The 23,893-nt window shown below is 34.7% G+C and overlaps 1 protein-coding gene and 1 pseudogene across 1 annotated transcript; one reads left to right on the top strand and one right to left on the bottom strand.

The window, feature by feature from the left end:
• Positions 1–1,342: 1,342 nt before the first annotated feature.
• Positions 1,343–11,611, bottom strand: LOC110803901 (ribonuclease MRP protein subunit POP4-like; annotated as a pseudogene).
• Positions 11,612–11,749: 138 nt separating this feature from the next.
• On the top strand, positions 11,750–21,785 carry LOC110803919 (low temperature-induced protein lt101.2). Its single transcript, XM_022009462.2, has 2 exons — positions 11,750–11,962; positions 21,473–21,785. The coding sequence occupies exons 1-2, from the start codon at positions 11,882–11,884 to the stop codon at positions 21,554–21,556; spliced, it is 165 nt and encodes a 54-aa protein (XP_021865154.1). The 5' UTR covers positions 11,750–11,881; the 3' UTR covers positions 21,557–21,785.
• The last annotated feature ends 2,108 nt before the right edge of the window (positions 21,786–23,893 follow it).

Genomic DNA, 23,893 nt, shown 5'->3' with positions numbered 1-23,893 from the left:
GTGGAACCAATTAGTTAAGAATTTACCGAAATTAGTGAAAAATGAAATTTGAAAAGTAGCATTAAAAAAAATTAGTTTAGTATTGATATTAATTAGTTAAGTTTTTAAACAAATTAGTGATTTATTTAAATTAAAAATTCCTGATAAATTATTTAGTTTATTATCCAATTAGTTAACTATTTTTACCAGTTAGTGATTCTTTCAAAGCAATTAGTTATACTTTGACATTCATTACTTTATTTTAAACCAATTTGTTTAGTTTTTTAACCAATTAGTTAATTGCACAATCCAATTAGTTACGACAAATAATCAATTAGTTAACTATATTCATTAAATTAATTTTAAAACCTGAAAAATAAGCTGAGGTTGTTTCTCCTGTTGTTGCAGAACTTGTCAGATGCATTTCCCTTTGTTCCAGAACTTGTTTCAGTAGTTACTTGTTGCATTGTTGTAAAAGCTCTTTGATTAGGGTTATCAAATCGCGCAGGAGGTTGAAATTGAGGAGGAGGATGAAGGTCGCTTTGATTAGGGTTATCAAATCGCGCAGGAGGTTGGAATCGAGGAGGAGGATGAAGGTCGCTTTGATTAGGGTTATCAAATCGCGCAGGAGGTTGAAATCGAGGAGGAGGATGAAGGTCGCGAGGTTGAAAAATCGGCGGTGGTAGAAATCGAGGAGGATGTTGAAGGTGGCGAGGTTGAAAATTCGGTGGTGGTAGAAATCGAGGAGAATGTTGAAGGTGGCGAGGTTGAAAAATCGGTGGTTGAAATTGTGGCGGAAATATCTGTGTTGGTGGTTGAAATTGCGGAAATATCGGTGGTGGTGGTTGAAAGCCGTCGGCCATGTCTGATCTGAAAGTTGTCGGTGGCGATTGTGGCGGAAACGTCGGTAGTGGTGGCTGAAATTGCTCATAGCCAACGTCGGCCATGTCGGATCTGAAAGTTGTTGGCGGCGATTGCGGCGGAGCAAGTTGAAGAATTTCGCGAAATTAGATTAGGGTTTGAGAAGGAATTTCGCTGTTGTCGAAGAAGGAAGGAGGAAGGAGAGAGAAAAAAAATATGAAAAATCGCTTTTATGTAGCGCGTGAAGCACACACGCGCGTGGGGGAGTCAGCGGACTGACAGGCGCGTGGCCGTCAGGCCGCCTGACACAAAAGGCGCTGATTATATTTTCTCCGTTTCATAAAAATTACAACATTTTTAGGCTTGCTACTATTCGTACACCAACTTTGGCCTCATTTTTCCCTTAGCTTATCAAAAGCAAATATTACCAAGTAAAATATCGTTAAACTAATTTCATTAGATACTTTCATAATATATTTTAAAATTTTTTAGAAAAGAATAATTAAAGATAATGGTCAAAGACTCAAAGTTATATCTTGACAAACGTATTAGTCAAAATGTTGCAATTTTTTTGACACAGATGAAGTATTTATAAAATGTATAAAAGTACTAGGTTAAGGCGTGGATGGAAGAGTGCCCACCAGAAACTTTGCCGTTTGTCTTGTTGGACAAACCCATAATTGAATGATAAGAAGCTACCGTTTTCCCTCAAAAAAAAAATAAACAGCAGAATCCCGAATCATCCAAATTCCGCCCCTGTAATATGCAACAGTAGCTTGAGCTTGAAGTCAGCTTATATATATTTTTTCCATCGGCAATCATTACAACGCGTTCTGCAGTAGTAACCATATCACTTATCAAGTATTGCATTTGAAAGCAAAATTAAACAAGTATGATAAACAACTGTAATTGAACCAAAAATAGGTACTCACGTACTCCGTACAAGTTACAACTGTTGGAATAAAAAAACATCGAATTTCCTGGATGTACATTTATCACCATGCAATGTGATTCTCCAGCGATCAGCTTGAAATACAAAGACAGAAGTTTTCTTTGGGACAACTGTACAAGTTTGTGCAAATTATAGGTTAGATAAAGATCTACTTTGTAGACAGGACAACTTGCAGCTATTGATTGACTACACACAATCACAGGAAAAGCAGTAACCCCAGACTCCAGAGTCCAGAATAAACACATCTGAAGATAGGAGGCTTGTGCAAACTGGAAATAGTTGACAGCAAATGATGGGATAATCTTACCAGTAACCAAGCACTTTAAGAACAAACAAAATCATACTACCTCCAGGTTTTTTTTTACAAGTCTACCCACCTTTGACTTTCCCATTTTCCGAAATTTGACCATCAATGTCATCCATTGTGGATAACTTTTTCAAAATTAATATTCGGACACTATAAATTTGAGAGATTTGAAACGAATCTAACAATATCCAACATCGCTGCATTTTTCCTGAATATAAATTCCCAAGATTGGTCAAAATTGTAATATGTGAATAGCGGCAAAAGGTAGTGTGTGTAGATTGAAAAATAAAACGTAGGGAGTAATATGACAAGATTTACACCTTTCATAGGCTTGACGTTCGTAGACGATTGACCCAAAAAAAAGTCCCACCGAACAAGGATTAAATTAAGAATCAAGGAAAGGAAGAGACCTAACAAGATATTGAGCAAGAAATGTATATTTTTTTCAGCCACTGTGCCAAGAGCACAAGACATATAGACACAAAGCCCATCCGAGACACAGAAGACATATAGGCACAAAGCAGATATGACACCGCCATCATACTACTCAATTATTTAGGAACTTAAGCTAGTACAACTTTTGGATAATCCAGTATCTGAGGTTAAAGCATATCAAAACTTTCCAAAAGAACACACATAAACATACCTTTTGCAACGGTCAAGCCTGGGAAACTCCATATAACACAGTCACGTAACATCTGCGTGAATGGACCAACTAAATCCCCGAACCCCATAAACTTTTTCTTGCAACATTACAGGCTGCTTGTACAAATAGGCGGAAAACGAGTTGTTCAATCAGGTTCTGTTAGGCTTAGTTAATATTGTGTATATCATAACCAAGATATGAGTCACTCAGTTTCTTTTCAGAGCTTATTATAAAATATAATCAATTCTATTCATCTTAATTTTAGGGTCAGTACAGTTCAGTTTGGATCAATGTTGGTTTGAGACATGTGATTTCGGGTTGGGTTGATCAACTCAAATGGGGTAATGGGATAGGGTAAATCCTCAAGTGCATATATATACACGTGTTTGTAAAAATAAAAATGAAATATATATCCAGTCTTCCATTAATTTTTATGAACAGAAAACTTCTCTGCAAGATTTTAATGTCAAAGTGATGCTTTTGCAGATGATGAGGTAATGGATGACTTCAGTAGGGTACCATAGTTCAGTTCCACAGAAATGTAATCTTGAAAGAGAATACAACTGGTTCATGTTACTCTTAGTATGGCTGGTATAGGCGTTTCGCAAGTTAAATAAACGAATCCTAAAAGAAGTTGTATGTTGATGATAGATCATAGATGGATAATCGATTATGAATGAACAACTCTAATCCTAGGTGTTGATAAACAACCTTCCTTAGTACCTTGCGACTTTATTTTCTTGTTATCTCTAAATATACATTCTAAAATAGTTGATAAAGCAAAGAAGCTATTGGACTATCAGTTTGAACTGCAGCCACGTAGAAGACATGACAAGCACAAAGGCCTATGAAGACTTACCAGCTGTAGGATTCGGAATGAGAGAAATATGTAAAGATTCTATGATTTTTATACAGTACAGCTACCCTCCTTTAGTAAGTCGGTAGAGGTTTAATAATTAAGGTTAATATTATTGCACTTGCAACAATAGAATGACATTCACTTGCTGGCTTAAAAAACCACCCATCGTGACTAACGCTCCGTTTGGTAGGGTTTAAACGATTTTCCTCTCAATCATTTTACAATGTTTGGTTTGGCAAGGATGAAAAATAATTTTCCATAACTCCCTCAAAGGTGGAAAACCATTTTTCATTTGAAAGGGAGGGAAACCACTTTTCCTCCTTTCCTCCTCCCTTTTTCCCTCAATCTTCACCATCTTCTCCCGTTTTCTTTTAAGAAACCAAACAAAGTAAAACTAGTTTGGAATTGTGTTGGAAAATGTTTTCCGTGGAAAATCATTTTGCACTGAAAACGTTTCGCACCAAACCAAACGGAGCCTAAAAGAAAGTGTCAAGAACTGAATTTAGCTATGTTGCTCTCAGACTCTTTCATTACCTCAAGTAATGTTGGATCCTTGAAACCCCGACATGAGCATGGACACTTGACATTTCAATGAAAAAAAAAGGAAAAATAGATAAGTGTCAGATACTTGGATATGTACCAAGTCTGATGCTCAGTTGTAACTCTGGTCTCGTTTACTCATACATTTACGCCCATTTGGTAGGCGATATGAATTAATGGTAAAGGTCATGAATGTATAAGAAATATTGTGGAAAAAATTGCATGCTAATGCCGAACTCTGACAGTTTTAAAAATTACCATTACCAATGTAGAGGTGGTATTGAGTGGTAATGAAAATTCAGGAAGAAGTTACATTTCTAGTTCATTCCCATTACCGCCTACAAACAAAATATTGCTCCAAAGAAGGCAATTGGATTTCTATTCCCATTCCCATTACAAGCATTAAGATGTGCTTGTTGCAGCATGGAGCTAACATGTCCTTAGAACCACTACCCTACCATCACTTTGAAATTCATTTCAGCGCAGAAGCAAATGACTGAAGAAAAGGAGCAATAGGGTTAGATAAAGTTTTAGAAAAAGCCACGCCCATATCATAAAGCATCTCATTTACCACAATGTTTACTTCGTGATAGTGGACAACCAAGATGACAAGTTCTACAGACACAGTCAACACAATTCCTTAACGAAAATATTTTAACATGTACCAACAATGGAAATCTTAAAAAGGGGCATCAAGGATGAAGGAAGACACAAAAAAATTATTGGTACATGTTAACCATATGAAAGCATTTTAGGCATTGAAGTTATTGCATATTTACCTCGGAAGTTATTTTCTCGTGTAGTTATTCCAAATGTCTCTGCTGTTTCACGGGTCATGATGCCGACCACCCCAGTAAAAGAGTTGGTTTCACATTCTACCACTGCCAGAAATACAAGAAAAAGGATACTTTTAGCTAGAAACAACAGGTATAAAAAACGCTCCTTGCCGTAGAATTCTTAGGTAACGCCAGTTTCCTCTTATAGACAAGTGCTTATCTCATCCATTATTTTTAAGCATGAAACAGACCCTTTAGTCACAGACACAAAAATTTGTAATTGCAATAGCATTTACAGCGGCCAAAAGGAAGATCTAACCTTATGTCAGAGCTTTCGTCACAGACACAAATTAATTTCAAATCCTAAGTACTAATTATTTGCAAGTACCAAAAGAATTTTGTTATACTGGATTTTCTGCATACATAATGTAATCTAATCATTGGATTATTTCCAATGCATTGTGATTATACAAAAAATACAATCATCCAACTACATAGACTTGACATTTTTTGAGCTGAAGTTGTAAAATATAGATATTAATACATAAACATATTATAACATCATTGAGTATGATCCTACAAACCCTGATATGTAAAGGATATACATCATGTAACAGCCCATGATATTTTATACCATAATTAGACCTCATAATATTGGTCATTGGGTCACAAGATTACGTCCTCGTGTACCGGATTTCTATTACGTAATGATGTTACATAAGGTATTGATCTAAATTTGGTTCCATGTCTGTAAACTAATTCAAATGAAGGCATTTAAATGTTAGCCTAGTAGACCATGATTTATGAAATTCGCATGTTTGAGTACCGGAACTCCGGAACCCATGTTGCCCAGAGTAAAAATGCCGAATTGTAATTGAGAACTTCATAACAATTCAGGAGATAATCAAAGATCAAATAAGAAATGATGTAAAGAGGCGTTGACAACTCGACACTGGTAAGCGCAACTCGAAGAAAGCACAAAGTCATGCAAAGAATTGGCCAGCTAGCTATGTATAACATCACTGAATTTCAAAAAATTCTCGACAAAAGAAAGATAGTCCAAACTTCGTTTTACGTAACTTCTGTAAATAATACCTAGTGATTACCGAGCATAATACTATGCATCAAAGCCCTTCCCCACCCACACCCCTCTTTTTACCAGCCATAATCTTTGTAATCCACTATCAGTCTACTGGTTAAGCAGAACCTAATTAAGTTTCTTAATTTCCTTACCCCAAACTGCTTAATTCTTTCTCTAACAGGTTATTGAATCCAGGATGTGCCGCAACCATCACGCTCGCAAAACCACTTTCACTGGTAATGTGGCTGGTTGGCAGCTGTCAGATATCACGGAAATGGCAACTGGTAGGTTGAAAATATATGGTCGAAAGCGAGATGAGGCCAACATTTATGTTGTCTCTATTCCATTTGGTCAAGCAATCTTGTCCTACAAGAATACCCAAAACTCCATTCCTTTTGGTCAAACAATCTTGTCTTAAGTCATAATGCCTCGATAACTCACTAAGTGGCTTGGGACAAGATCGGTTGGCCAAAATAAGGAGGGGGGTTCGGAATTAGGTGTTGTAAAGACTTTAAAAAAGCCTACTATCTCAAACTATGGTGGAGAAAATTAACCTTGTTCTGCAAATGCCAAGGTGAAATATTACATCTCAAGGTTGGGGTGAAAGTATTTTGCAAAAGGGTCTCACATCTGGAGGGATATAGGAACAGTTTAGGAGGTTTTCGTGGTGTGGGGAATGGCCATCTCATTCTTTTCTGGAGTAATAACTGGTTGGTGATGAGATCCCTCAAGTGTTCTATACATGGCCTACTAACTCAAGGTGAAGTTTAATTTACAATTGTGATCTAATAGCAAACAACCAGTGGGTCTCTCCCGTCTATTTACAACTCCTGCAAGAAAGCAGAGATCTAATTGATGCTATCCCTATCCCCAAGTTCTCTATTATGGATTTCATTCCTACATTCCTCTTCTTGTGATGGTAAGTTCCCATGCGTTAAAATTTATCAGGAAATCTTCTGGGAGCTCTGACTGTTAATTGAATTGAGTACAGGAGATTAATCCCCCCCCCCCCCCCCCCCCCGCGAAACCCAAAAAGAGAGCCTGGCTCATAGATTGGGTTTGTTTTATCAAAAAAAAAAAAACCCATCAACTCCCTTCATGTAATTGGTTCATCAATTTCAGTGACTATTTTATGCATTTGTCATAGATTATTCGTATGACAAATAAGTTTGGTGGTCCTATTGGATGCCCCATTTTTCTCTGATCACCTTCATACGGCCTAAGAAACCTCTCTTGCCTCCCCTCCCCCACCTCAATCTACCCCTCCCTTTAATTTGTGATGCTTCTTTAAAGATATTCACTCTGTTAGTGGATTGAAGAGGTGTTTTGTGATGAGACAGGAAGCTGACTGCAATGCAAAAAAGAGGTGCCTTGAATCTACAGTTGCGGAACTAAATGCAATCTTGAAAGGCTTCAAACTATATCGACAAAGAATGGAAAACCATTATCCAACGACTGGAACCAAGAAAAGAAAATTGACAGACTATAAGACCTTAACAACCCAAAAGCTTAAAGTGTTGTGCGTAAAAGCAGGGAAATGATGATATATGGAGGACTGAAAATGTGCCAAAAATCTGCAACAGACTCACAAATAGGATAGCTAAAGATTGTGGGCAGAAGGAAAAATTGTGCTAATGTTATATTGGCTTGATTCTGCCAATATCTTGATATGTGACCCAAGAATTTCCAGGTTCTGGCTAAATCCTTGGAACTAGAAACTTTTTCTATAAAATTACGAAGAGTAATCACTATGGCATATGCAGGCTGCAGCATCTTTCACGATGATTGAATAAAAGAGGAACAAAAGTAAACGGACGGTTATGGCGCAACAGGTTTGATCATGGGTTAAAAGATGAGAACAAATAAAGGAAGGAGGCACAAGTCACAACAAGAGGGACACGATCTAAGGGGAGAAGAAAGAAAGAAAGAAAGAAAGCGGGGGGGGGGGGGGGGGGGGAGGGGGTGCCATGGAAGTTAAAAGAGGTGGAAGAAAGAAGAGGGAGTGTACTAGAGTAGTAGAGTTCCCATAGCTAAATTAACTCAAGCATCTTAGTTTATGGGTTGCAACTGAAATTCAGGTTCTATTCTATAATCTTTTGTAATCATGTTGATTAAATTTTTCAATTGCAGCATTGTGACTGAGCTCTATGCTTATCTGAGGGAATCCCGAGCCTGAAATGCAGGAGGAATCAAATGTTTAAATGGCCCTCCAGATGCTTCAAAGACAAAAGAGCATTAAAGCTTATTTGTAAAACACCCTTTTGATGCACTGATCCAATTTGTATGCCATGAGAAAAACCATAGACCGTTCAAAGGATACCTTGTAATAATTACAATACATGCAGAGAAGTTATTCAAAGTATTGATCCAAACGAGTAGCCGAACAGATAAGACACTGGGTAAAAAGCAGGGACCATATTGGTTTTTCAATTTTACACTTGGAACTGTACTGTGGTACTGAGTTCTTGATCTCAAGCCTAGTATGCTACACTATTGGGAACTTTAAGAATTCAATCCCCTCCCCCCAAAACCCAAAAAACATAAATAATGGAAAGCCTGGTGTCTTCTATTTTGGATTTATTACGATAATTCAGGCAAACAACTGCTTATTTACATTAAAATTCAAAATTTAACCATGAACGTTGCATTTTTCTAAATAGATAAGATACGAAGTATATAATATATTAGAGCACCGTTTATTCAGAAACCTCGAAGAATAGCACCATGGAGGTCTGCAGCAAAAAGAGACTGGGCCACGTGATTTTTCCTAAAAACATGAAATGAAATCTATGAATATGCAATTCAAACAATATTCTAAAGAGCAAGACCAATGCACTTTCCTCATATTGAAATTAAAAGATTATTGAAAAGAAACCCACAAGGGAAGGAGCTCTTACCCACTGTTTTTCAAAAGTTGAATTACATACTTCTGCCACATCTCATGCAGTGGCACAAAAAGCTCAAATCTGGAAACAAAGGAAAGTGAACAACTCAAAATATTGTTACTGGCAAAAAATGGTTCTTAACAACTAACAAAAAAAAGTTAATAAAAAAAATGAAGAAAAGGTAGAAGGGAGAGAGTGAGGAGTGGAGAGATTCAAGAGGCAGCCTGATGCAAAAATTAGAAATACTTCAGATGAAAAAGAAACTGAAAAATATTAAAACAAGCCTAAAAGAACCATGTAATCATACAGTATAACCATTACAATTAGCAACCCACTTTTAAAACTCAGCCCATAACAAAAATGGGAAGAAAAAAGAAACTTGCTTCAGCGGAACAATCAGGGAAGATACCTACAACACTAAGAACTATACTTATACTAACACATTGCAGAGTTTTGGACAAATGTTTTAGCCAACACAACAAAAACTAATGACTTCAGGAAAGCAGGCCAGCTGAACTAAGAAATGTAGCACATGCAACACATTGAAGCGATGAAAAACATGTGCTCATCGCGAACTAGGAATGAACAAATACTCATGGCATAGCTAAGTCGATCAGCCGCCCACGTAATCCATCCACATTAAAAGAATAGGAGGGATTTTAATCTTCTACCTCACTCAGAGATCTGAGGTCTGATTTTCAAGAAAATTAGTCAAGCTATCTCTCTGTCCAATCACCCAGTGGCCAGCGTCAGCCATAACTCCCTCCTGTTCTGGGTTTTCTCTATCGTCTCCATTTCTCAGTCCACACAAGCACCACCTTCACCTCATTAAAGCAGGTAATATTAATTGTTAGTGGTTGGTCCTCCAAAAAGTGAACATCTTCAACATTTAGTACGAAGTATATCTCAAAGCAGAAGAAAAACAAAACTTCCCAACTTTCTTGTTCAGCGCTGCTGGACCGTTTGCGCAGGCCATAGCATTAGCACTGCACCGATCATTACCATTTTAGAATTTTAGAATTTATATAGTCCAATGGCCACTGAGTCGAAGGTATGGAGGGGTGGTGGCGTGGTGCCGATGGTCACAGAAGATGGTGTTTGGAAAGTAGCAATATGTTGTATGTTACTGCAAAGGAGGATATTGACATGCTTATAAAAAATAAAAATCTCCACGGCATTTGTAATGACATACATTTCTAAGGGAAAAGAGATAATTGCAGTTGTAGAAATAAAAGCTGAAAATTTAATATGCACCAAAAAAAAGATAAAACTCACTTGTGTAGGTCCTGGGGCAGATTTAATAACCCATACTTTTTAAGCTGTTTCATGGACATATGCCTCTTTGAGCGTTTGGAGTTTGCACACAAAGCATGCAAGCGAGCAACAGATGTGTTATTCCCTTGGACAAAATTATCAAGTAGGATCCAATTGTCCAACTTTATGCTCCTAGACCCCTGAATGTACTTCTGAGCTGAATTGAATCACCTTTTTGATGGTGCTCATGTAAAATTTTATCAACCGTAGACTTGTCTTTATTAGATATCTGGATGAAAAAGAAAGAATTTAAACATTCCAGCCACATACACGTATGTAGTACCATAAAACAGGAAGCTCTATGATGATAATTCAAATGTCAAGCACTCACCTCTACAGCCGTCAGAAGATTTTCATGTACAGGCTCACATAAACATGAGTAAGTAAGACCCTCTCCTCCCAAGTCTGCGAGTATAATTAGAAACTTCATTAGATTTTATCCAGAGAAGTTCCATTGCATGCACCCGAACATACACGAGTGAGTTCCATCAAATAAATCTAGTAGCATAACCAGTATGAGGAAGAAAGTCATTATCAAGCCAGGCATGGTCACCAGGAAAATTAACTGCAATCTGTTAGTACAGAAAAACAGTCATATAAATATGCACTTTCTCCAGCACCAAAGTTCAAAAAATCAAAACAAACAAATAACGACATAAAGCAAGCAACTTGTAGCAGAACTTTCAGTATTCCTCTACAAAATACTACTCAGCCTTAGGGATGGTTTGGTTCACATTGGAATTAAATATGGGACACTTTTTTCAGGGGAAGGTAATTCCCTTCTGAACTTCCTAGGAAATGGCACCACTTGTTTTTTTTTTTTTTTTGTAGGCACTCACACTTCCTGTGAATGGAAACTTTCACACCATATATGGTGGCATTTTGAAAAAGAAACGGAGCCAGCAACAGACAGACGAATATAGATTATGGATCACTTTTACTACAAGGGTTCTGTTTCTGTTCCAGCTTATATGACACTTGAAGTCATTTGCATTTCAAGAATCTTATTACACAGCTTCACTCAGTCATTCATTCTGAGTCAATTAATACGAATGTAACAAAACATACCTTTTCTGAGAGAAGCCTTCTGCACAGAAGCAGACGGTGCCTGGACCGAAGGTCCTACAGAAGAACCACCAGATGCACACTTCGAAAGTATGTCATCACGCCTTCTCTTCTCCCTCACTTGTGGCTGCGCCTCGGCTTTTGCAGCCGCAAATCGGCGTTCCAATGCCTCCATGGTCCGCTTTTTTTGTTCATTTATAACAATCTTTGTTCCCATAATACCAGAGGCAGCTAAGTACTATACTGCTCCCGCCAGAAATAAGTGGTCTCTGGTATAACCCGCAGCCGGTAATTGGCGACTGAGAAATAAGTGGTCTCCGATCCGGTTGAAGCGGCGTTTTTTCCCTCTTGTCTCCACTCTCCAGTTAATACGACAAAATAATTAGTAGTATTAATAAACAGAATCCACGTGGCTAAATTAATAATGACGAGTTTGACACGTGTTCCTGCATGTGAATAAAACCCAGGACGCGGCGTTTTATTGACTAAAAAGATGACAGGTGTTAAAGCTTTTTATAGAGACGTACTAAAAAGTTGGAAGTGCGCACAAATATAATAGTAAGACAATCACATATAGAGATAAGCTTAGCTTAAGGTGAAGAAAGCAAAGGAAAAAATGGGATCAGAGACGTTTGTTGAAGTGATACTTGCAATCCTGCTGCCTCCTGTTGGTGTCTTCCTTCGTTATGGGGTTGGGGTTAGTTTCTCAATCTTATTTCTTATTTGCAAATTTTATATTTACTCCACCTTATTATTCTTTTAATTTGTTCTAAATTGATTCTCATGTTGATAAATAATGTTACTTCAACTTGTAATGTACTACGACTTATGGGCTAGTGAATAGTGATGCCTCATAGTGAAAGTAATTTTGTCCACAATTACATATTGTCTCTTTTCATAATGTTCTTGATATTTAAATAGCAAGTAGTTGCACGAATATCGATCATAGGATAAATTAAGAAAAGAGTAAAAACATGGGTGATCGAGCATAAGTAAAATGGATAAAATATGAGAAATATAGTGAAAAAGGTGTAAATGGTGTGGGTAAATCCCCTAAAATTGTACGATACAGGCTATTTGTTCTACAATGATCTTTCAATTTTGACAATATCTACAATTGAAGAGAATTTTGACAATATCTACAATTGAAGAGAATTTTATAAATTCTTTCCTATTATCTAAGAAAATAAACATATTCACTATGTTTTTGTTTGATTTGATTATCACAATTTTACGTGTTAGAGTTTTATTGATACGCGTCACATAGTCCATGCGTCATCGGAACACTTTTACCATCAATGTAATATTTTTACTATACTTGATATAAAGTAAAGAAGGAAATAAATTAGAATATTAAGATTTTCCTTTTTTTTAAAACACGTATAATATGTTATGTAAGTTAAATATTTTAGTTTTCAATTTAAATCATGACAGATGACATACCATGTCATTATTGTGACACGACTTAAAGGTCGCATATTGCGACCTTTATCAATTTCGATTTAAGAATATCAAAGTTTTATAATTTCACTAATACATAATTAGAGATAAATGAATATAAAATGTGCATTGAAAGCCAAAAAAAGTGAAAATTGAAATCTCATTATAGACGAATAAAGTTTTATGTTCAAAGATGAGAGTAATTGGATAAGGGGGTAGTATGTTCTATCAGTATTGATAGTATCTCTTCGTCCACAAATAATATTCTTGTCGGGTTTGGGCATGTCAAATACGGATTTTAATAGGGCATGAAATATGTACTCTGTCTACCTTTTTTGTTTGTCTCATACTTTGGGGTTTTCATCTAAGATTGCATGTTCCATACCTTAAAGGAAAGCTTTACACTTGTTCTCTTTCCATGAAACCAACTTATTCAACCCATGGCATATTTGGCACCCGAATCTATTAAGTTAATTTTGGCTATGGGGTAATCAAAAAGTGACGGGAAGTAGTATGTTTATGGTAGATAGGGAAAATGTGACCAAAAAAATGGTTGAAAGATAGACAGAAAGACAATAGGACAAAAGAAAAATTATAAGGTACGATCGTACGGAGTATATAGTAGGACTCGTATGACATAGTTTTTGGACAGAGGGAATGTGAGAGACGAAGGGTTCATGGCTTTACTCGACAAACTATCTATTTAAAGTAATAGAAAAATTTTGCGTGAGGCATTTAAAAAGGGACAATGGTAAATGATTTGTGGATGGGTGATATTGAAAACATTTTTATATATACTTGGAAAGACAGTTTGACTTTAACATTATTCATACTCCTTCCTTTAACCAGATTGTTATTTATGCGTAAGGTAAAATATAGTCATTCTTGTTAGATTCGTCTTGATAAATATTTTCAACATCTCAGCTTTTTATAACTTTTCTTTTATATAATTACAGATATTAATTAATGATTGAAAATGTGTATTGTTAAACGTGACTTAAGAAATGTGTCTACTAAATAAGAACAAAATAAGAACAGAAGAAATAATATATTAGAAACTTGTTGCATCATCCAAGGGGAACGTGCTACGAATGACAACAAGAGTTGCTTATAGTGGTTTTTGAATTTAAGCAAATTAGTTTTGGGCCCGTTTGACGAACGGGCTGGATATATGGTGGTCATGTAATGGAGGTTAGAAGGTATGGTGTTCTTAAGCAGGTGTTGTCTTCTTAATCATTACATTTTTCTGTGTATGTTTATCTCCCCTGAAAAAATAGATCAACTTTAAATCACCTATTACCACAATAACATATTACTTATACAAAGACCAAACAAATTTGCAATTGTTACAATTTACGACTATACTTATGTTATCCAATTAAGGGAAAGGCTTAACAGATTCTAACTATTGAACTATATTGACAAAACTTTTCTTATAAGAGGACTAAAACTAATCGTACGTAAGTTTCCTTTAAACTAATTTTGAAAGAATGCTGCAGGAGAAGGGAGAAGAATTGGGGAGGGGATTGAATTAAATTGACATTGATAATAATGTAGTTTGGAGTTAATGGGAAGGTAAACAATGAGGAAGATGAAGTAGGGGACAGTTGTTTAGGTATAATCAAGTTGAGTATCGATCCTAATTTTTGGTAAAATTTTAGTAAATTAAAGAGACGTGGATTAGTAGTATACTATGTAATAATTAATGGCAATAAAGTGGAATAATGAATGACTATTATTTTTATAATAAATTAGTAAGGTTGGAACACGTGTCCTCAAAATGGTGTTGCTTAAGTTACGTGTCATTGAAATGATGTTGGTTGACACGTGCCCTCAAAATGGTGTTGCACACTTGTCATTTAAATGATGGTGGTTTTATTTTTTAAATACTACTCCCTCTGTTTCTTTTTGTTTGTTACGTATTCCTTTTAGGGTGTTTCACAATGTTTGTCACATGGGAGAACTTTTCCTTTTATAAACTTATTATACTATTATTTTTTGTGCCATACTTTAATTTTAATTGGTCAATTTTTTCAACTCATTAAATAATCTTTGCAATTTCCCAAATATGTTAAGTTAGCAATCTTTGTGCTTTTCCATTATTAGTTCATTTTGATAAATGATGCCCCGGTTAGGAGGATAGAAGGGTGGCAAAGGGATAGAATTGCAAGGGGTAGAGAAAGACCTAAGAAAACTTGGAGGAAGGTGATTGAGCACGATATGAGCTTTCTTGGAATTGAGGAAAATATGGCGTTGGATAGGACATAGTGGAGGGAGAGAATATACATTGATGACTTCATTTGACTTATACAACTTCAATGTTTCTGATTCTCTTTATTTTTATTTTTATTTTACTTGTATTCTATTTTTAAAATTCTTTCAATTTTTTTTTTCACATGCTATTTTGAAATGTACTTATTTTACTTATTCATTTATTTTAAATTTTACTTATTTTTTATTATTTCTTACAATATTTCTTCTATAATATATATATATATATTCATTTTTTCTCTTATCCTACTTTCATTAATTTCACTTTCTTTTCCTTGTATTTTTCTTTTTACTTCCTGCCCCCTTTCTGGTTTGATTGGTGACAATGACGATCTCCTACGACGATTCATGCTAGCCGACCCCAAATCATTTTGAGACTAAGGCTTTGTTGTTGTTGTTGTTGGTTCATTTTGATAAATAAAACAATCTTATTGGTTGTTGTAATGATTAGTGGATTGGGGGTTTTACATGGGTTTTTTTTTTAAAATAAAAAATAGAATCTTTATTATACGTTAATAAACGTGCAAAAGTCCAAACGTAACAAACAAAAAGAAACGGAGGGAGTATGTATTGATTGATTGATTTGTCAACATGTACATTTTTGTTCCTTTTGCGAACTACTAGCTAGTATCTTAATGGTTTGATTTTGTTTAAGCTTTAACTTGTTTTTTCAAAATCTTTTATAAACATGCCTTCAAAGACATTTTCGAGCGAAATAATCAGCATTTTGGTAGCCTTTTTATTAATTTATTTTTATCTCTGTTTTTATTTTATTTATTTATTATTGCATCTTCTGCAATTTTACACTATTCATGCATTATCTTCTTTTTTTTTGTGATTTATACATAAGGAATTATGTAGTCATGTAAAACCTTGTTAAATGCGCCTATATACATATTTTTAAATATCATTTTTTTTTATTTTTGCTAATGCATTATAAGAGATATTAGTGATTAAAGTTTTGCATTGGCAAAAATGAAACATCAAAGGGTGCAACAATAAAAAAATAAACCCGAGGAAGTATATAAAAGGAACTCTTGAGGTAGCATTAAAGATAAAGATTGGGAGGTTCTCTTTTATCCTTCAAATAAATTTTATAAAAAAGCTTTAGAAAAATAATAAAATTATTAGATATGACTTCTATAAATAATTAGTGTGGAGTAGTAAAGAACATTGTGTGAGTTTTCTATACATATGTTTATAACCTTCAAAAGGAGGAGATCGAAATTATATATACTCCGCAAATATATATACGCTATATTAACGCAATTATTTTAAAAGGAGGGAGCACTTAATTTTAATAAAATGTCTGCAATTATTTTATGAATATATTGCGCATTGCATTTTATTGATGCACGTGATGCGTGCATATATATATATATATATATATATATATATATATATATATATATATATATATATATATATATATATATAGTTTCACATAGCCCGACTTAGTTGATTTTTTATGAAGAAATTTTTGTATCCACATCTTTTTTCTCTCCTAATCTCTGGTAAACAAGTACTCCCTCCGTTCCTAAATAAGTGTCACTTATAGGGAGTGGCACGGTAATTAATAAAATTATAAAGTGTGTAAGAAAAACAATGATTGTGAGTATTTTTTTGGGAAAAGGATAAAATAGATAATTGTTTATTGATAAAGTACAAAGAAAAGTGGATGTGGGGATTGAAAAGTGGAAAAAGTTTAAAATGTGTAAGAAAAAGTTATCATGATTTATGGAAAAGTGAGAAAAATATATGGAAAAAGTGGAAAAAGTGTATGTTCAAAAATGTAAAGTGGACACTTATAAGGGAACGCCATAAAAGAAAAAGTGACACTTATTTAGGAACGGAGGGAGTATATTTTTATTTGATTTGAAACTCAAGTATCCAAGCCAATTAACATAGGAGATTTTATTTAAAAGAAAATCTTTTTATAACGCATTTTTTATATGAGCACATACTCATACGCACACGTACTCAAACTAGATTAGGTCGCATGCATGCACAAATAGTTTTAAAATTATTTAACTGAAATATTTCTCTCCTAAATGTATTGTAATTAATAAATATTAAATATATTTATTTAATAATCTCATACAAAATATGTCATCTACGTATTTCATATTTTATATGCTTGATATGCTAATTTGACAAAAATATTTGATATACTAATATGCTGATTTGACCAAAATATATTTTACATATTAATATAATGATTTGACTAAAATATTGCCAAAAGTTATTAATATACATGGAATATAATATATTCCACAATATATAAACAATATTTTTTTTCTATACATAAACATAAAATAAAAAGGATAGAAAATAAATAAAGTAGAGATTTCGTTGAAAAAAAAATTTGGCGGAATTTTTTTACACCAAGAAGTGACACGTGTTTTTCCTGGTATCTGTTTTTGTATAATATACTCATTTGATGGTTTATTTCATTCACCTTATTTTCACTTACTTATTTCTGAAATATCTTATTTACTTAATTAGACTTGTTAGCATGGGCGGTTGTGGGCAGCGCGCGCGAGGTGAGCGAGGGACCCAAATTTAAATTTTAAATGTGTAATTAGATTCTTAAATATACATAAAAACTAAACCGGAGTATCATTTAAGGTGTTGTGATAATATGTCAAAGGTCCCGGGTTCCAATTCCCTAGCAAATTAAATTACTTTGTTGAATTTTCGATTTATTACTGTATGACAGTTGAGGTCGTGTTGTGATTCTTTGTTTTTTGTTTGACGGAGATACCTATGTACAAGAGAAACGCTAATTGACTCATTCATCCCCAATTCTCATCCAATTTTCCGAAATCTTTCAATCTCCCAACTTAATTTCATCTTTAATTTCTTATCAAAAGTCTTTTTCAACAGCTAAATCTTCAATGTTGTCACAAAATTGATAATCAAATCGTTGTTTCTCTCCTTATTTTTTTGTATAATTTACAAGTTCTTTCATTTTCACAAAAAAAAATACAAGCTTGATTGCAAGATATTCAATATGCTTTTTGTTATCGTTTCGACCAACTTTTATAAGTGAAGATTTATCTTATATTCCCTCTGTATTTTAAAAAGAGATACACTTTGACCGGCACATAGTTTTAGGAGAGTGAGTTGAATTTATTAAAATAAGTTGAAAGTGAGATAATGGTGAATTATGTATGAGTAAATAGGTCTGGAGGTCCCTAAACTTTGCCAAAAGGAGCAGTTAGGTCCCTCAAGTTTCAAAAGGAGCATTTAGGTCCCTCAAAATGGATGGAAACCGCTGCTTTTTGACTTCTGTTACTAACGTCTGTTAAATGAATTAAAAATAAAGGCAAATTAATATAAAAGGCAGAAAAGGACAAAATAACAGTTACTTTTACATATTAACAATAATTAAATAAAGGGAAACCATTTTAAGTTAGCTTTTTACAAAAAAACTAGCAGTTCAAAGTATTTAACAAGGCCATTTGTACCCAAATTATTCAACACTTAATAAAATAAAATAATGGATCAACGCTTCCTACTAATCAAATCCCCCAAATTAACACACCCAACAAGCATAGGTTAATCAACAACATTTCTCAGAGACAATTTATCAAACACCTTGTGTGCACACCCAAGTAACTTACATTTCCGGTAAAATTCATCCGAGCTCAAACCCATAAACTCCATGCATCATCATCATCTTCAATCTCATGTTTAATCAGCAAGTCAGCAACTCATACATGAAATCTAACGAGCCTACGACTACTAGTACTCTGCTCAACCATACTCTTTCAATTATATTCTTATCAACAGCCTAGCTAGCTAACATAACTTTGTGGATCAAACAACAATGCAAAATCGATCGAGAACCAATACTCACAACCACAAAAACAAAGCACCTTGCTGGATGTTCCTTAACAACAGGGCCCGACTCCGAATTTTCAATCGGAGCCTCTAAGTGGGCTTAGCCAAGCTCTGGACACCTCTTGGCTGATTTCCTGAAAGGGGGTTTAATTTCCTCCGCCTCTTAATTCTTACTCAAAGTCTCGAACCATCTTAGTTTACTCCTCTTCTTCTTCGGTATTTCGTGGCTGCAAGTAGGGAAAAATCCCATGGTTGATTGGTTTCTTCACTGCTACTCTGCATCATCGTTGATCCTCATCATGATCACCATCAATCATCTATCAACTTGAGCTTGAGATCACAATAATCGTGCACCTTCAAAGATCACTTTCAACAGTATCCCATAATAAAAGAGGAGAGAGAAAGAGAGAGAAAAAGGTAGAAGAAGAACTAGTGGTAGTAGCAGACATCTGGGAGAAGAGAATTTGAAACTTTAGAGTTGTGGAAGAACAACAATTAGCTGAAGTTTATGGCGATAATTGCTGAAAATTTAGAGTAAATTTGCTTGGGTTACTCACTAAATTCGATTTGATTAGGAAGAGTTGTGGAAAAACCTAGAAAAGGGAATATAAAGGGTGAAACGTGTAAATGGAGAAAAAGCCATATGAAAAAGCTAAGTAAGTGGAAAAAGCTAAGTCATAATTAAAATCAGCTGTTTTCATTTATTTATACACGTGTAAATTAATTTTCCTTTTCTTTAAAGCGGTTTTATTATTATTTTATTGAACTTAACGGAAAATGAAACGGTGTTAACAAAAGTAGCTGATTCCATCCATTTTGAGGGACTAAAATGCTCCTTTTGAAACTTGAGGGACTTAACTGCTCCTTTTGCCAAAGTTTAGGGACCTCCAGTATAGTTTACTCTATAGTAAAAAGATGATGTGAGTAAGTGTAGAGACCACAAAAAAGAGAAATATGCATATAATTGGAAGCAGAGACCAAAACATGTCAAGCGAGGAAAATGTATCTCTTTTTAAAATACGATCGTTTAAAGAAAATGTATACGACTGTTTAAGGAAAATGTATCTCTTTTTAAAATACGGAGGGAGTATAAAAATTGGATATTTGATTAAAGTAATGAATTGAGGGCGCATTTTGTGAAATTACACAGGCCTTATTGTTGTGGTGTAATAGTAGTACTCTTGTTAAAAATGTCATAATTGAAATTTTCTTTATTGTAAATATGTAATGGCATGGGTAGTATATAATTCGAAAACCTTTATGCCCCATGTGTAGGCGGTAATAGAAGGGTGGTAATGATAATGAAATTTTCATTACCATATTTTGAGCGTTTGGCACCCTTCAATGGTAATGCTAAGGAATAAAATCTGGTAACAAAAGTTCTCATTTACCCCATTTTCATTACCAATTGGAACCTTGTATTTGAGTGGAATGGTAATGCATCAATCCACTTGGGGAAGAAACACACGTGCACTTGTAAAAAGGAAATCCACACTTTGTTACTGCACCTTCTTCTTTCTCTCTCCTCAATTCCTCTCTCCTTTGTGCAAACATCAATGAAGATCATCAATTCCGAAAATGATAAAGGTCGCAACATGCGACCTTTAAGCCGTGTCACAATGATGACATGACATACTTATGTGTCATGATTTAAATTGGAAATTAAAATATTTAACTTATATAATCTATTATATACCTTTCAAAAAAGAAGTTGCGACAACATTTAGTTGTCGCAATCTTACGTGTCGCAGTTTAATTGGTACACATAGGCGCCACGTAGGCTATGCGTCATCAGAATATTTTTACTATCAATTCAATATTTTTACTATAAAAATATATAAATAAGGTAATCAATGTAAAGAAGGAAACAAATTAGAATATTAAGATTTTTCAACCTTTTTTTGAAACATGTATAATATATTATATAAGTTAAATATTTTAGTTTCCAATTTAAATCATGACACGTAAGCATGCCATGTCATCATAGTGACACGGCTTAAAGGTCGCATGTTGCGACCTTTATCATTTTCGACTTTCTTTCTCCGTCCTCTGCATTTTTGTATTATTGATTTCTTTTTTGAGTTTTATATAATCGATATCCAATATATACACTGCAAAATGTAAGGAATCAATTTGATTTTGATTATTTTCTTCATATCTTCAATCATTTGTTTGTAGTTTTGTACCTCGTTGGAAGCCATGGTAGATGAAGGATATAAATGATTTTATTTTTCTTCCATTACCATTCTTACTATTCCCATTACCGAACACCCATAGCAAAGATATGAATTTTTCTTTCTTCCATTACCGTTCTTTATTAACACACACCAAACAATATAATTCAATTACCATATCTCATGTCCATTCCTTCATTACCATTGCCATTACCTTATTTCATTCCCATTACTGTATTATCAAGTACCAAACAGGCCGTTAGGGTATCATAGATGTTCCATTCCATAAGGAGGTTCGCTGAAAAGTAAAAGACCCTACTATAGAGATAGAAAGACTAGATTACGATCATACTATTTTTTTTTTGGCAACACGATCATACTATTTTCATTTCTTAATATTGTTGGTATGTACGTTATTTCATAAAAAATATAAAAAATATAAGTCTTCTCATTCTTTACGTGTGTATAATTTGCAGGTTGAGTTCTGGATTTGTTTGTTATTGACAATATTGGGTTACATACCAGGCATAATATATGCCCTTTATGTGCTTGTTGCTTAAATTTATGTGACATGGAACAACTTCTGAATGTACTGAATTTTGTAATGATGATAAAATGTACTCTTGTAGTGTTATTTGTAATAGAGGTTATGTAGGATAGTATTGTATGTACCCTTTTTCGCGATCGGATAAGTATTTGGTGTGTGTAGAGTGTTTTTCTTTTTTTCGTTCTTTTGTATATATGTGTGATTTTATCCTTCCGAGTATAATAATGTATTAATTTTTCTTTATTTAAAGAGAACAGTTAGGCAGACATTTTATAGTAAACGAAAATCTGAAAATGGTTGGATATTTTGGGAGTTCTAAAACTAACTTACAACTACTAGGGGCGGGTCTAGGCCGTAATTATAGAATGGGGTCCAAAATTTATAGTCCACATTAAACACACTAACATATTAAAAGTTAAACAAAATGAACGAATTGTTTACAAGTTAAATGATACTACTCCGTACGAAGTGATAAGAATGTAAAAATAAAATCAGTGTAGTCGACTCATTTGAAAGGTAAAAGTTTTGACAAGCTAACCCTAATCAAAACAAAAAACACAATTCATATTTCTAACAAATTAAATGGATATTTTACTACAAAAAATGACATAATCAGAAATCATATGAAAAAAAATCAAATCAACACAAACTTTTGCCGGACCTAAAATTCATACTTCGTACATATAAAACTTACAAATCAAAATCAAGTATTCAATTAAATTCAACCCCTCAATGACTTAATGTAGCGACTAAACCAGAAATTAGAAAAAACTTATCTGATTCGATGAACTGAACGAAGAACAATTGTTGCGTCGTGGACACACCACTCTCACGCTTTCTTAAACAAGAGTTACGCTCATTCCCCAATTAATAAACAAGGAGAATATGAAGAGTTTTTTCCATGTGGGACTCTTTTATTTTCACTCACTTTTTTCCCTTTGTGTTTCCCAATGAGAATTTCCAACAATCCCCCACAGGTTCGAATATGCGGAAAAGAAAGGAAAAAGGAGAAAGATATTGGTTTTGGGCAAAACAAAACAATTGAATAGGTGTCAATGTCTTTCGACTTGAATTAACACTTACTGACATTTAAGCTATGATCTCTTTCCTACCAAGTGACTTTCGTATTGAACTTGATAGGGAGTTAGAAACCCGTCACTTAAAGCACGCAACTGAATATGTATGACATTCTGACCCCGCGAATAAAGTGACGCCTTATACTGGCCATACGTCCGACCTGGATATGCTCATAGGTGCTCTAGAGAATAGCCCACATCGCAATTCTCATAGGAAGCGGCCACACTTCCACACCTACGTAGGTGAATCCCATCAAGTGTGAGCTACCTTCACACCACCAAACTTATGGTATGGGTTCATTAAGAGCCGTATGCTCAACCTCTTTCCGATTGTAGCAAGCACATTATAACATCTAGGGGATGGACAAAAAATAAAATTTTGTGCTTCCGAATTATAACATAATGTCGTCCTTTGAACTCTGTGAGTAGGAGTTCATTATTTTACAATTCATTCAATGGGCTTCAAGCCCATCCCTTCCGATGTTTTCAAAACTAGTTTTCTACATAGGTCTTTCGTTAACGGATCCGCAATGTTCATTTCAGACTTTACATAGTCTAGTGATATCACCCCACTTGACAACAATTCTTTGACGGCCTTGTGCCTCAAACGAATGTGCCTTTTCTTCCCATTGTAGGCATGGTTGTTTGCCACAGCAATAGCCGCTTGCGAATCACAATGAAGTGCAACTGAAGGAGCTGGCTTCCCGCACAGCGGAATATCTGCAAGCACATTTCTCAACCATTCTGCCTCATGACCTGCCAATTCAAGAGCAATAAACTCAGATTCCATAGTAGACATAGCAGTACAAGATTGTTTACAAGATTTCCAAGACACAGCTCCACCCCCTAGGGTGAAAACATAACCACTGGTAGAGTTAATTTCATCATTGCCAGAAACCCAGTTGGCATCACAATAGCCTTCCAAAACTCCTGGAAACTTGGAGTAGTGCAAACTCCAATCCATAGTACCCTTAAGGTACCTAATCAATCTCTTCAAAGCATCCCAATGTTCATGACTTGGGTTATGAGTGTACCTGCTCAATCTACTCACAGAATAAGCAATGTCAGGTCTAGTGTAGTTCATTAGAAATATAACACTACCAATAATCTTAGCATATTCAGATTGGCTAACAGGATCGCCATTATTTTTCTTTAAGTGGATGCTTGGATCATAGGGAGTCCTAACTGGATCGACGTCAAAAGAGTTAAACTTTTTAAGTAATTTTTCAACATAGTGAGCTTGGCTAAGACAAATGCCATTTGGAGTTCTCTTG

Source organism: Spinacia oleracea, chromosome 2 (genome assembly GCF_020520425.1).
Source record: "Spinacia oleracea cultivar Varoflay chromosome 2, BTI_SOV_V1, whole genome shotgun sequence".
In the NCBI taxonomy this organism is placed as follows: domain Eukaryota; kingdom Viridiplantae; phylum Streptophyta; class Magnoliopsida; order Caryophyllales; family Amaranthaceae; genus Spinacia; species Spinacia oleracea.
Note: the sequence above shows the minus strand (reverse complement) of the source record. Positions and strands in the feature narration are given on the sequence as shown.

Coding starts and splice junctions, on each gene's coding strand:
- LOC110803919 (XM_022009462.2), top strand. CDS start 11,882: ATGGGATCAGAGACGTTTGTTGAAGTGATACTTGCAATCCTGCTGCCT. Junction 11,963..21,472: donor TCCTTCGTTATGGGGTTGGG/GTTAGTTTCTCA, acceptor TATAATTTGCAG/GTTGAGTTCTGGATTTGTTT.